The sequence below is a fragment of the Bison bison genome, unplaced genomic scaffold (assembly GCF_000754665.1).
Source record: "Bison bison bison isolate TAMUID 2011002044 unplaced genomic scaffold, Bison_UMD1.0 scf7180017864260, whole genome shotgun sequence".
Lineage (NCBI taxonomy): Eukaryota > Metazoa > Chordata > Mammalia > Artiodactyla > Bovidae > Bison > Bison bison.
Window position 1 is genome coordinate 1230835 of NW_011494832.1, and position 15302 is coordinate 1246136.

A 15302-nucleotide genomic window follows, 5' to 3' on the forward strand; every position below is an offset into this window, starting at 1 on the left:
GTCAGGGCCATACCATTTCTGTCCTTTATCAAGCCCATCTTTGCATGAAATGTTCCCTTGGTATCTCTAATTTTCTTGAAGAGACCTTTAGTCTTTCCCATTCTGTTGTTTTCCTCTATTTCTTTGCATTGATCGCTGAGGAAGGCTTTCTTATCTCTCCTTGCTATTCTTTGGAACTCTGCATTCAAATGGGTATGTCTTTCCTTTTCTCCTTTGCTTGTCGCTTCCCTTATTTTCACAGCTATTTGTAAGGCCTTCCCAGACAGCCATTTTTCTTTTTTGCATTTCTTTTCCATGGGGATGGTCTTGATCCCTGTCTCCTGTACAATGTCACAAACCTCTGTCTGTGGTTCATCTGGCACTCTATCTATCAGATCCAGTCCCTTAAATCTATTTCTCACTTCCACTGTATGATCATAAGGGATTTGATTTAGGTCATACCTGAATGGTCTAGTGGTTTTCCCCACTTTTTTAAGTCTGAATTTGGCAATAAGGAGTTCATGATCTGAGCCACAGTCAACTCCCGGTCTTGTGTTTGCTGACGGTATAGAGCTTTTCCATCTTTGGCTGCAAAGAATATAATCAAGCTGATTTTGGTGTTGACCATCTGGTGATGTCCATGTGTAGAGTCTTCTCTTGTGTTGTTGAAAGAGTGTGTTTGCTATGACCAGTGCATTCTCTTGGCAAAACTCTATTAGCCTTTGCCCTGCTTCATTCCGTACTCCAAGGCCAAAATTGCCTTTTATTCCAGGTGTTTCTTGACTTCCTACTTTTGCATTCCAGTCCCCTATAATGAAAAGGACAGTTTTTTGGGCGTTCGTTCTAAAAGGTCTTGTAGGTAGGTTTTCATAGAACCGTTCAACTTCAGCTTCTTCAGTGTACTAGTTGGGGCATAGGCTTGGATTACTGTGATATTGAATGGTTTGCCTTGGAAATGAACAGATGATTCAGTCATTTTTGAGATTGCATTAAAGTACTGCATTTCAGACTCTTTTGTTGACCATGATGGCTACTCCATTTCTTCTAAGGGATTCCTGCCCACAGTAGTAGATATAATGGTCATCTGAGTTAAATTGACCGATTCCAGTCCATTTTAGTGCGCTGATCCTAGAATGTCAACGTTCACTCTTGGCATCTCCTGTTTGACCACTTCCAATTTGCCTTGATTCATGGACCTGACATTCCAGGTTCCTATGCAATATTGCTCTTTAGAGCATTGGACCTTGCTTCTATCACCAGTCACATCCACAGCTGGCTATTGTTTTTGCTTTGGCTCCATCCCTTCATTCTTTCTGGAGTTATTTCTCATCGCTTCTCGGCCTTTTGGCTAAGATCAAGTGTGGAGTTACTTCTCCAATTGTATATTAAGTGTATGTTAAGAGAATTATGGGATATTGTTTTTACCCATTACATTCGCAGAAACTATTAATAGAGATTATATTACAGGGTGGTAGGTATGTGAGGAAACAGGGTCATATATTATTGGTCAATGGGTGAGCTTCTGTAATAATTTTTTTAAATCATTTTTTAAAAGTAAAATAGCTCATAAAGCTTAACACACACACACACTCTCTCTCTCTTTCTCTTTGAACTACGATCCATACTTTTGGGACTCTGTCCCCAAAAATAAATGCACTAAAGGTAAATATATAAGAATGTTAGTTGCACCATTTATTATAGTGAGATTGAGTATAAAATGATCTCATTGTCCATTATTAGAATGGTTGAATTCATTTTGGTATATTCCTATGAAAGAATGGGGCTTCCCTGGTGGTTCAGCTGGTAAAGAATCTGCCTGCAATGCGGGAGACCTGGGTTTGATTCCTGGGTTGGGAAGATTCCCGTGGAGAAGGGAACAGCTACCCACTCTGGTATTCTGGCCTGGAGAATTCCATGGACTGTATATAGTCATGGGGTTGCAAAGAGTCGGACACAACTGAGTAACTTTCACTTTCACTTATAGAAGAACGCAATGAAATAGTTAATTTCATAGTATGAATTTTGTCTTTTGCACTGAAAGAATATCTGATGAAAAGAGCTAAATGTAGAGTATATGTTAAGTATGATTCTATTGTTATGAAAAGAAATAAAAAACGTGTATAAGAGTATATATATGTAAGCACAGAGAAAAGTGTAGAAAAATGTACATTAGGTTAACATTGTTGGGAATGGAGTAGGTGATCCTGGGGGAAGTAATATCTTTTTTTTTTTACATATGTAAAGATGATCTCTCTTTATTATTTAAAAAAAAAATAGGGAAAAATGGTGATAGAGTGAAATGTAGGTTACGTGAGAGCATGGACAATGTTGTGCTTGTTACTAATGTCTCTAGCACCAAAACAAAATGCCTGGTGGTTAATAAATAAATTTTTGTTGAATCAAATTTTTACAAGTTCATTTTTAAGTTGGGAGTAAATGGTAAACTTGGTATGTATTTCAATGATTAATTTAAATTTATCAATCATTTAGAGAATCCAAAGGCCTCTCCCCAGAACAATGCAGATGTACATAGACTGTTACATGTAATTTAAGGGAGTTCACCAGCCCCTTGAGGAACTCAAGGATTAAAATCCATGGTATATATGGTCATTTCCCATCACATTATAGTCTTACCAACTAATGAGAACATTGCCTTAGGCACTGTGCCAAATGCTTTTGTTTTTTGCAAATGCTTTTAATAAGTCTCAATTCATTAGAATGTGGTATAATGAGAGCAGACTTGCTTGTTTGAAAACCTGTTAGCTTTTCACAGAAAGCAACATCATCGTCTAGCTTTCTGATATCTGTAAAACATTAATCACAAACAGGAAAAAAGGATATTAAAGCATTGCATATGTGTCTGTGTGTCTCTGTGAATGTTTGTATAAAACTTTTAAGACAAGAGTGCGCAAAGAGCAGTGAAGTAGTAGAGATTGAGGGTGGGAAATAAAGAGAAACAAAAGGAAGAGTGACTCTAGGGGAGAGACTAGGATGAGATAAGAAAATAATGGGGGCAATCCTGATTTGTCTGTGTAAGCAAAAGAAAAATCATACAGGCTGATAAATAAGATGATGACTCCCAAAGTAAATTCTTCTCACCCTGTTCCCCTTCTGCAGCAAAATTTGAGAGGGTTTCTGCAGTGCGTGAGGCTAGGTGGTAAACAGTTTCTGTATACGTATGGATTCTAGAAGGTGCGTGGTGGAGGAGAGGGCCAGTGGAAGATGTCTGTTCTCCACAGTGGAGCTAAAGTGTTTTCTGTTCCCTCCTACTTCTGGTAAACTATGTGTGTTTTATGGAAGCACTTATTGCCAAGTGTTTTCTTGCTGTTTATATTTTGGTATTTCTCCCATAAGAATATAAACTCCCTCAAGAATAAGGAATTTGTCTTATTCACTGCTGTTTTGTTGACTAGGTCTAATGCCCAGGTAGTACCTGACTTACAGTAGGTAAATATTAATGCATTTTAAAAAGTTAAACCTGTGAATGCCTTAATACAAACGTTTGAAGGCAGTTAAGCCTTAATATTTAAGCCTACCTCTGTCTCTTTATCTACATATATATATGTAATTTTTTTTTAAACAGAACTACCAATGAAATAAAAAACCTGCAGTACCTACCTCGAACTAGTGAGCCCCGTGAAATGCTCTTTGAAGACAGAACAAGAGCTCATGCAGATCATATAGGACAAGGTTTTGAACGACAGACTACAGCTGCTGTTGGAGTGTTGAAGGCTGTGCACTGCGGAGAGTGGTATATGTTAACTACTGCTATTTAATGGCTTCGAAACTTTTTCTTGAGAAGTTTTTCAGTAATTCTTCCTAATGTGGGGAAAAAGATTTAATTTTCCTGTATTTGGATATTGTTTTTGTGTAATTGCACTGAAGATTTTCAGCTGATAGAATCTAGATTCTGTCTTTTGGATTTGACTGAAATAGTTTGATTTTCTACGTGACTGGAGTTGAAAACAGTTGTCTTACATACAGTAACGGAAAACCCAAGGTTCACTTGGTGCTTACTATATGTCCATTTACAAATGTTCAGTTAATTTTCTCTGCTTTTTGGCTCATAGTTTTTACACAAAGAGACTAAGGACTCAGGACTATCAAGTAGTATCATAGTCATATAGCTCATAAGTGGTAGAGCTCAGTCTGATTTCAGAACTGACTCCAGCTTCTTGTGTTTTTTCTTTATACTGTTTTAACTTGCTGTCTTTTTCAGGTTTGGTATCTATTAAGTGTTTGTTTACCTTAGTATATTAATATTTTTCCAGCTTTGCTTGCAAATGTCACTAAATCTTTTGATAGATTAGAAAAAATGGATAATTTTCTTAAGGAAAATGGGTAATATACTTAAGGTGGTTGTCTCATACATTAAGAGAATTTCCATTTACTAAATTGATCAAACCTGTAGAGCAAAGCTATATTTATACTGTAAGGTAACTTTGGTCAATTAGGTTTTATTTTCAAATTGGGTATTGTTTGGGTATGAAACTTAAGTTGAAATATACTATTTTGCTTATTAAAGCAGTTGAATTAAATAATTAGAATGTAAGAAAGTTTTCTAAGTAAAAACAAACTAATTCTGAAAATATAAAGTGTCAATATTGTTGCATAGATTTCTAAGATGTTTTGAATAATATGGCCTGTATTTTCTACATGAGGAAATTGTATTTTCAGGAGTTGTGAATACAAAATTGACCCTATGTTCAAAAGAGAAAATTTAAAGTAATGTGTTATAAATTAATACTGAATGGGGAAGCCAGTGTAAACTGACTTTTTTCCTTAACATAAATGAAGGAAGCTTTATCAATTTCAGATATGCAAAGTAGCTAGTACCAAGCTAACGCTATGAGTTCTTTAGGAAAATGATGTTAATAATTTATTAGTTTATGATTCAATAATAATAATAATTTATAATTGTGTTTAAGTTAAATGGTAATATCTATGGTGATTCCCATACAGTTTCAAAGCTCTTACTATAATCTGGTTTAAAATGCTAATTTTGTCAAAGAGTAAAGGCAAATTTGTTTGTGGAAATCATTACAACAAACCCATTTCAAATTAACGGGATTTTTCTTGAATGTTTGGTAAAAAGATTTAAGAGTGGCATCAAAATTTATTAGAGTGAAATCTGATTTATAGATAGTACTCAATAAAGTTAGCCACATATTTATATTTTTCCTCAGAGATAAATGTTCTTGCTTCTTGGCCTTAACTTTATTTAAATCTCTTTCAAGTTTAATTATTGTTCGTGTTTGCTTTTTCTCCACTTTATATGTGATTTGATGTTGGAGATTGTTTCCTGTCCTTCATAGGTCCATCATAGTTCACTATAGTGACTGAACTAAAAAGTACTTGAATCTAGCAATTTCACAGTGAAAAAGCCTATTGTCAAATTATAAATATATTAGGGACCAGATTTAAGAATATTCTTGAGATAGATTTTGGAATGAGATGTTGCTAGTTATGAATTTTCTCACTTTTGTAAAATACAGTTTACTTTATCTACCAGTGCTGCTTTGATCTCTTAGTATTATACTAAAGATGGTAAGAAAATAATTTGGTTGATACTTTTAAGATGGTTTCATGGCTCTGATGCAAACACGGTTTATGATCGCTTTATTATTGATTCTTGCTGTTAACTTAAGCTATACTAAGGAAATTAGAGCACTGTCTTAGTGTTCTTAACTTAGCATTTTGAGTTCTTTTTTTCTCAAGGAGACATTAGGTATTAGATTCTTGATTTTATCTTAGAGCCTGGCTTAACACGAATTTGAGATAAAAGACTTCAATTGATTTAGACTATAAAGAGATCTTTGGAGAAGGAAATGGTAACCCACTCCAGTATTCTTGCCTGGAAAATCCCATGGATGGAGAAGCCTGGTAGGCTACAGTCCATGGGGTCGCAAAGAGTCTGACACGACTTAGCGACTTCACTTTCACTTTCATAAAGAGATCTTAAACTAGATAGACTTGTGAAGTGTTGGTCAATTTTATATCACTTTTTAGTATTAGGAAGACAGAATTCACATAGATTTATAAATTTAAGGTTGCCTCTTTGAATTCAGTTTTTTGAAAAATCAACTACTGGAATATAATTTATATTCAATAATACAAAACTTGTTATAAATATACAGTTAGATGTGTTTTCACTAATATATACAGCCATGTTAACCACTTTCAGAACTAAAATATAGACCATTTTGTTTTTCTTGTATCCCTTGACAGTTAATCTCTCCCCATTCTTACTCTAACTTGAGACATTTATTAACCTATTTTTTGTCTTTGTAGGTTAGCATTGCCTAGTCTAGAATCTCATGTAAATAGAATCATATATTGTCTGACTTCTTTCACTCATCATGATGGTTTTTAGATTTATCTAAAATCTAAAATTTAGTGTTAGGTGTCTTAGTAGTTCATTCCTTCTTGTTGCTGAGTGGTATATCATTGTATGGATATATCACAATTGATTTATCCAGTCACCTGATGATACACATTTGAATTGTTTCCAGTTTGGGGTTTTTATGAATAAAGTTCTTATGAACATTTCCTTACAAGACTTTGTGTGCACATATAACTTCATTTCAGTAAATACATAGACATGGAATTACAGGGTCTTAGAATAAGGTAAAATAATTGTGTGTAGAGATAATACTAAGTCTACAAAAGAAGTACTAGAATTTATCTAAGTCATAAAATAATATTGAAAAGTTAGTTGTATATAACTATATTTTAGCAGTAAATACTTGGAAACATTTTGAAAATGAAAAGAAAAAATGCCAGCTTATAGTAAAATAAAAATTATAAAATACTTAGATTAATTTTTTTAAATAAGTGACTTACACTAAAAACTACAAAGAACCAATGAGAAAAATAAGATTTATAGAAATGTTAAAGATACACCTTGTTTATGGATTGAAAGACTCCATATTATATGTCAGTTCATTCTTTTTCCCCACTTTTCTTTCTTACCTTTTTTAGTGTTTTCATTATACCTCCACTGACTTTGCAGGTGGTACAGTGGTAAAGAATCCACCTGCCAAGGCAGGAGACACAAGAGCCGTGGGTTCCATCTCTGGGTTGAGAAGATCCCATGGAGTAGGAAATGGCAACCTGCTCCAGTATTCTTGCCTGGAAAATTCCATGGACAGAGGAACCTTGTGGGCTTCAGTCCATGGAGCTGCAAACAGTTGGACACAACTGAGCATGCACTGTTATACCTCCACTATTTGTCTAGTAGTGGTTGCCCTAAAGTTATCATAGTGTATCTTTAAATAATATTATACCTTTCTATGTAATGTGTAAGAATTTTCAACAGTGTACTGCCATCTTTCCATGCCCCCAATTATGGTCTCTGTGCTAATTATTATTATACATTTTGCTTTCTATATTCTATAACATCACCCCCCCCCCCCAATATCTTGCTTACTTTGGCATTAAGGATATATTTCTGAAAATATTTTTAAAAAAGAATAAAATAACTTTATATTTACTGTTACTTGCATTCTACATTCCTTTGAATAGATCTACATTTTCATTGAAATATCATTTTCCTTCAGCCTGAAGAAGTTCTTTAACATTCTTTGTTGTGCAGTCTTCTGGTGACAGATTCTTTGTCCTTATCTGAAAATGATTTTATCTCAGACTTTCTTAAGGATATTTTTTGGGGTATAGAATTCTAGATTTACCTTTTATTTCAAATACTTTAAAGATAGTCAGCTTTCTTCTGGTTTGCATTGTCTCTGACATAGCCTGCAATCATTCTTACGCTCTTTCCCTGTATATTAATATGACACATAAGTTTTAGATATTCTGTTTATCACTAGTTTATTAAAATAAATTGGTTATGATTTGCCTCAGTATGATTGGGGGGGTGGTATTTATTTTGCTTGGAATTTTATTCCAGAATCCATTTTGAGCATCTTTTATAAACATGTATGTGTATATTCTTAATTAATTGAAGAGTTTGGGGGTTTTTAGAAGTATAATTAAAGATACTATTAACCTCCGCAAGTAGAATGGTAATAGTTTATTTTATAAGCACTAAAAAGAGTTTAGGGATTTACTGTATCATTGCAGTTATACGTCTAGATTGAAAGAATGTATTCCCTTCCTCTCCATATTTACCTCTGACTTCTGTGTTGTGTTTTTAATTTCATACTTAATTTGTTGAAGTACTGACCTTAACTATAAACACTTAGGTTTTTGATTTGCATAATTTAACCAAGTCAAGTCAATTTAATTTTTCAAAACATCGTTACATATAGCCATAATAAAATGAGATGAGGCTGCTCCTGGAAATCCCCACCTCTTTCCAAGAGTCCTGATGACATGTCTTCCTTCTACCCCTTAAAATTTCCTTTGTTCTTCTCCTTTCCTTGATCAATGAATAAAGTTTCTGCTCTGTTATGCCTGTATATTATAGAAATAATAAAATGAGTTGTTTTTATCCATATTTAGGTTAAATCTCATAGTGTTATCCTTTGTTTAAATATGTAAAGTGGTCTTCTAATTACAATTTATTTCTAAGATAATACTTTGATTTTTGACCTAAACTAGTTTTGCTTTGAATTAATATATATATGTGTGTGTGTCCATATATATATATGGACACACACACACACACACACACACATACACACATGTATGTGTATATATATATATGGCTGCATTGAGTTGCAGCAAGCAGGATCTTTTGGATCATGCAGGATCCTTCATCTCCGCACATAGGCTCTCTAGTTGTGGTGCACGGGCTCAGGAGTTGTGGCACATAGGCTCCGGAGTGTGTGGGCTCAGTAGTTGTGGTATGCGGGCTTAGTTGCTCCATGGCATGTGGGATCCTGACTATGAATGGAACTCACGTCTCCTGCATTGCCAGGTGGATTCTTCTTAAGCAGTGGACCACCACGGAAGTCCCTTTTGCTTTGAATTTAATAAGGACTTAGCCGAGTGAAACATTAATGGCAGACTCTTCATTATCTCTTGTTCTTTTTTAGGCCTGATCAACCCCGAATAACCAAAGATGTAATCTGTTTTCATGCTGAAGATTTCTTAGAAGTAGTTCAACGAATGCAGTTAGATTTACATGAACCTCCACTGTCCCAGGTATATTTAAAACTATTACTATCCTCAATTTAATTTTTATTGTGGAAAAGACTTATTGGTATTTTGTGTTTTGTTTTAGTGTGTCCAATGGGTTGATGATGCAAAACTTAATCAACTGAGGAGGGAAGGCATTCGCTATGCCAGGATTCAGCTGTATGATAATGACATTTATTTTATTCCAAGAAATGTTGTTCATCAGTTCAAGACAGTTTCAGCTGTATGCAGTTTAGCATGGCATGTTCGGCTCAAGTTGTATCATTCAGAGGAGGACCCTGCTCAGAATACAGTTACTCATGAAACAGGCACATCACCAGATTCTACATCATCAGTTCTTGGACCTCACACTGACAGCACGATTTGTGCTGTAAGCAAAACCTCCTTGGATTCTATTTTTTCAGACAAACTTCATTCTAAATATGAATTACAGCAGATTAAACATGAACCTGTTGCATCTGTAAGAATCAAGGAAGAACCTGTGAATGTTTATATTCCTGAAAAGACTGGAGCACCGAATAATATGGATAGCAAGAATGTTAAAGCAAAATTGGATCATGTTCAATTTACAGAATTTAAGGTTGAAGTGGACTCTAAATTTGAAAATAGCAACAAAGATTTAAAGGAAGAATTGTGTCCTGGAAGTCTCATAAGTCTGGTTGATACAAGGCAACATAGTTCAACACGTTCAAATCAAGAGAGAAAAGACGATGACATTTTGTGTTAAATTTGTACATACCATTTAAAATTTTTTTCTTAAACTGAATGGTGTAATAAAGATTCATGAATTCTGAAAGCAAGCCAAGGACTTGCTCCCAAGTCTGTTACAAAATATAGTTTAAGTAGCTTTGTAACATTCCTCAGTGCCTGTCCATAACTGTGAAGTAGCAAAGCACTTAGGGCCAGATGCACTGAAAACACTGCAGGTTTAAACAAAAGCAGTCTTTGAAAAATCATTTGAGTGGAGTTGTAGGTTTTAGAATAGAGCTGACATTACCATATATATATATATATATATTTTGTAATATGAGCCAGAATTCTTTTTTGACAATTAAGCCTTTTCCATAGAGTTTATTTATACCAGTTTTTTTTTTTTTCACTTTAAATGTGTCAGCACTGTAGTGTAAATAGCTTTTAAAAAATCTTTTTAGTGTGATTTATACTGAAATGTGAGCCACTTAATAAAGGTTCATAACAATAAATATGTTTTCTGTTGGGTCTGCCAAAAAAAAAAAAACCCATTCATTTAAATCATTTATTTCACCTGTTACGTTTTTGCTGGTATATCAAGTGCTAATGGAATGCAAGTGTATGTATTCAAATCTAGTTAATATTTAAGTTTCCCACACTGTGCAAGCATTTTTAAAACCAAGATTCAGTTACGAAAGTATATTTATGTGTGTGTGTGTATGTATGGGAATATATATATATGTTACCATATTTTGCATAACTTCTTAAATTGCTGAATGAGTATGTGAAACTTCCTATACTCCCTGGAATATATTTTAAAATATTTCGATGTTAAGAAAGCAGTTTAGGTAATAGAAAAATGTTATAAGTTGGGAGAAAAAAGGTATTTTAGTGGTATCTAACCCTTCTAACTAATGAAGTTATGTGGCCAGATTATATAGCCCTATTAACGTGAATTTTCTTTGTAGTGTGTGGAATAAGAAGTTGAGAAAATTTTCTTATTAATCAGCACCTATACTGTATCTAATAGTAGCTGGGAAAAAAATGTTCAGTTACAGAAAGTTTAATTGTGTGCAGTTAAAATATTTTATTACATATTTCTTGAGGAACAGGAGAAAAAGATGGCAAATATAGCATATTAAAATAAGAGCAGTGACTTAACTGCCATATACAGAAGTATAATTAACAAAATAAAATTTGTTACCTGATCTTTCTAAGCATCCCTCTCCCTACCTTACTAAAGTAAACAACTTAGATTTTTTTTCTTTGAAAAGAAGCTCTGGAAAGTAAAACTGGCATAGGAAACAAGATTGCCAGTGCCTCGCCAAAGATGATTAAAACAAATCTCTTCAATGATGGACTTTAGCACTGTTTCAAATTGCTTTCATTATTGTAATAAAAGTCAAGCAAATGTCTCTATTGTTTGCTTTGATGTTAAGAACTCTGCATTTGCAATTTATTTTCTTCTATTTGAATTTGGTATTTTTCTGGGCACATGCTTTGGTTGATTACTTTCAGCTGGAGTTCTTTGTGCTGCTGCCTTTTGAGCTTGTGTAGCTATTCCCATTCAGTGGCTTCTACTCTGGCCCATAAAGCTGCTTATCTCTCTGATTAGGGAGAAGCCACTTAAAGGCATTTCGCTAGAAATCATAAACTGTAGCAATGGTGTCATTTCTGACCTCCAATTTAAAAGGGCAGGCAAATATTATACAGAAATATCAGTGGTTTGTAAGAAATCAATCTATTTGCAGCATATGAATTTTCATGGAGGAAGGAATCATCATCAAATGTAATCATCAAATGTAAATCATCGAAATGTAAATAGGGTTTTTGTTTTATAACTTTCTTATCTTGCTTCTCGCTACCTTTATCTTCAATTTTAAGCTAAATTTATGTATTTACACCTACTTTGGGGAGAGACAGAAGTTTATAATAAACCAGTATTGAAAATTGAGAGAGAATGTGATTAAAATGTTTAGGTTTTTCTTTTTTTAAGTGAAGGGTGGCATATTTAACAAGGTTTGTTTTAGCTCCAGTTTTCCAGTGTCACATGCATAGATGCATGAGACCATACTGTAAGAAAATGTCTTTAGGATATCCCTCCAAAATATATGAGCCTTAAACTTTTAGAGACATATGTAAAACAACCAGAGTGGTTACTTTTTAAGTGTAGTTTCCTATTTAACCTATTGTCAAACTTCTCCATATTTTGAAAATTTAATTGTTTTGTAAAATGCATACATCCCCGTAGAGGTGAAATACAAGTCAGTGAACCCAGATTTTCAAGATTCAGCCTTGTTACGTTGAGTCATGCTTATCTTCCTGTCTTACAGATTATAATTTTAAAATTCTCTCCAGACGCAACCTGAGAGTTCACTGGCTCCATTTGCTACACACAAATAATTCTTATTTCAATATTGTATTAAAGTGTTCCTAGCTAGTCCACTCCAGTTCTTTATCGGAACAAAACTTTTCTGCTATTATTTCCAGTTTCTTGGAACAGAACAATAAAGCACATAAGATAGTTTCTATATGAACTACACTATATGGAATAAATGTTATTATGTAAATTATTAAATTGCTATACAGACCTTTACAAAAAAAAAAAAAGCAAAACTAAGGTACCTCAATGGTGTCTGCTACAGAGATTTTTTTTTTTCTTTTTAATTATTTTTGGTCATATCCTTTTTGGTAAGTAATATATATTCCATACTCAGGTTAGCTATCAAAAGAATTAAGCATTTGTGATCTTTGGTTGAAAACTTTTACTAAAGCCATATTTATTATCTTCTTTGTCGCTACAGCTATTGACCTTAAAGATTAGGTTGATCTAGCACAGCACTGTGTGTGTGTGGTTGTGTGTGTGCGTGCATGTGTTATAAAGTTATTGGAAATACTGTTATGCTTCCACATATATTCATTTTTTTATCCATTCTGTAACTGTGGGGAGGGTTGGTCATGGAAGGTAGGAAATATTTTATTTCTTGGGTTAAGTATTCAAGGTTATTTCATTAGTGTTCCTGAATGTAAACAGGTTTTTCTTGAATACTTAGAGCAGGTAAGATCGTCTTTGTAAATAATAGATTAGCACTCTTCTGGTATACTTGGGTTATTTTTTGGGGTAATTTCATTGTCATGTAAAGCAAATATCAGTTTATTTTGCATTTAGCAAAGGTGCAGGATTTATTTTTGAAGTTGGAGAGGAATTTTCCTTGTCTTCCATCTTTTAATAAATACTAAAATTGATAATTGTAATATTTTAAATTTGTTTTGTAATTATTCTTATACTTGACATTTTATTTTCATCTTACCATATTTGAAAGTTCTTGTTTATCTTCAACAGAAACCATAAGATCTTGAAAGTGATTCAAATCCGAAAACTGTTTTTTCTCTTAAAAACTATGAAAAGTTGACTTCTGTCAACAGAGAAAAGAATGGTAAAGCTCACTTTAAAAAAGGTTGCTAAACTAGGAAGGTATGGGTGCTGGGGTGTAATGGTAAATTGCCTCTTTTTCCTGTAGACATGATTGTTTTTATCTTCAGGCAGAAAGGACAAAAGTGCCATTGTTTTCAAAATACTTTTAGCCTGGTAAAGTGTTACTTGATGGGTTTTATATGTAGCTCATTCTTAATCTTCTTTCCTCTTGTTTAACTTCTGTTGGTATGTAAACAAAATTTTACTGGTTTTAGAATGTCCTATGAAAGAGTTATATTAGAATGTGCATAAGAAAGAGTTATGTTTGGTAAGATTTGGCTCTGACAGTATACCTCAAATAAGAAAGGAGGATAACTCTGCTGCTGCTAAGTCCCTTCAGTCATGTCCGACTCTGTGCGACCCCATAGATGGCAGCCCACCAGTCTCCCCCGTCCCTGGGATTCTCCAGGCAAGAACACTGGAGTGGGTTGCCATTTTCTTTTCCAATGCATTAAAGTGAAAAGTGAAAGTGAAGTCGCTCAGTCGTGTCCGACTCTTCACAACCCCATGGACTGTAGCCCACCAGGCTCCTCCATCCATGGGATTCTCCAGGCAAGAACACTGGAGTGGGTTGCCATTTCCTTCTCCAATGCATGAAAGTGAAAAGTGAAAGTGAAGTCACTCAGTCGTGTCCGACTCTTAGGGAACCCATGGACTGCAGCCTACCAGGCTCCTCTGTCCATGGGATTTTCCAGGCGAGAGTACTGGAGTGGAGTGCCATTGCCCTCTCCGAGGAGGACAACTCAGGAGAGCTATAAAATCCTATCTCTGTCCTGGCTTTTCTGTTCAGCTCTTCCTGTAACCCACTGCATACTGCAGATGGGAATGAGTTTTTTAGAATGTTAAGCACAAGGAACCTAAAAGCAGTGATGTCTCCTTTAAGTTTACAGATGTGTATCATCTCTACTGGGAGAACAGGGAAAGAAAGGGGAATACATCTTGCTAAAAATTTTACATATATCTTCCCTTCAGGACTTCAGACCCAAACAGGGAATGTGAATGACCTGAGAACAAAATGTAGGAAACTGAATTATGTTAACTAGAAATTAAAAGTAGAATTTGTACACCTTGTATGCTCTATTACTATTTTCTACCTTCTAAGAACTGTACTATTAAAATATGAAACTCTGGATCTTCAACACATTTTGAGATTTAGATTTTACGCATTTGTGTTTTTAAATGTTAATTAAAAAATATTTTTATGTTTATTTGGCTCCCCCAGCTTTTAGTTGCCATCAGTCTTCATTGCAGGGCATGCAGGATCTTTAAGCTGTGGCATGTAAGATTTTTTTTTTGTTTGTTTTCTTTTTAGTTGCAGACTGTGAACCTTAGTTGTAGCATGTTGGATCTAGTTCCCTGACCAGGGATCAAAGCTGGGGCCCCTGCATTGGGAATGTGGGGTCTTAGTCACTGGACCACCATGGGAGTCCCTAAAATGTTAAATCTTTACACTTCCCTATAAAGTTCATTGCTACTGTACTGCTGAATACTACTAAGTGTGCAGACTCAGAGGCAAGTCAATATACTTGCTAATATTTTATGTTAACAGTGTTTTAAAATTTTTAGACAGTTTGATTCCCACTCCACTCTGCCCAGTTTCTTCTTTGGTTGAATTTTTTTAAAAAAAAACATTTATTTATTTGACTACATTGGTCTTTGTTGTGGTGCTTGGGTTCAGTAGTTGTGGTACACAGGCTTAGTTGCCTCAAGGCATGTGGGATCTTAGTTACCTGATCAGGGACCGAACCTGCGTCCTCTGCATTGCAAGGCAGATTCTCAACCACTGGAATGACAGGGAAATCCCGAAATTTTGGTTTTTAACTGTATTAGATTCTTATGTGAAAAATCTCAAGTCTGTCTTAAACAAAAAAAACTTTGAGTCTGACTTTATGCTCTTGTTCCCTCTGTCTTCCTAACAACGTTTTTGGAAATCTTCTGCTTCACTTCCTCATCTCACTACAATTTCATTTTAATTCTCTTAATTGTTCAACTGAAGTGATTCTCCCAACTGTTGACTATCAAATCCAGTGGCTCCATGTCTTAATACTTCCATTTAACC

The 15302-nt window shown here is 34.5% G+C and overlaps 1 protein-coding gene across 1 annotated transcript in view; it reads left to right on the forward strand.

The window, feature by feature from the left end:
- Positions 1-13032, forward strand: part of RSBN1L (round spermatid basic protein 1-like) — an 88975-nt gene extending 75943 nt beyond the window's left edge. The window contains exons 6-8 of the mRNA XM_010848095.1: positions 3563-3730; positions 8976-9084; positions 9164-13032. Coding sequence (XP_010846397.1) covers positions 3563-3730; positions 8976-9084; positions 9164-9805 — 919 coding nt within the window. The 3' untranslated portion in view covers positions 9806-13032. The remainder of the gene's footprint in view (positions 1-3562; positions 3731-8975; positions 9085-9163) is intronic.
- The last annotated feature ends 2270 nt before the right edge of the window (positions 13033-15302 follow it).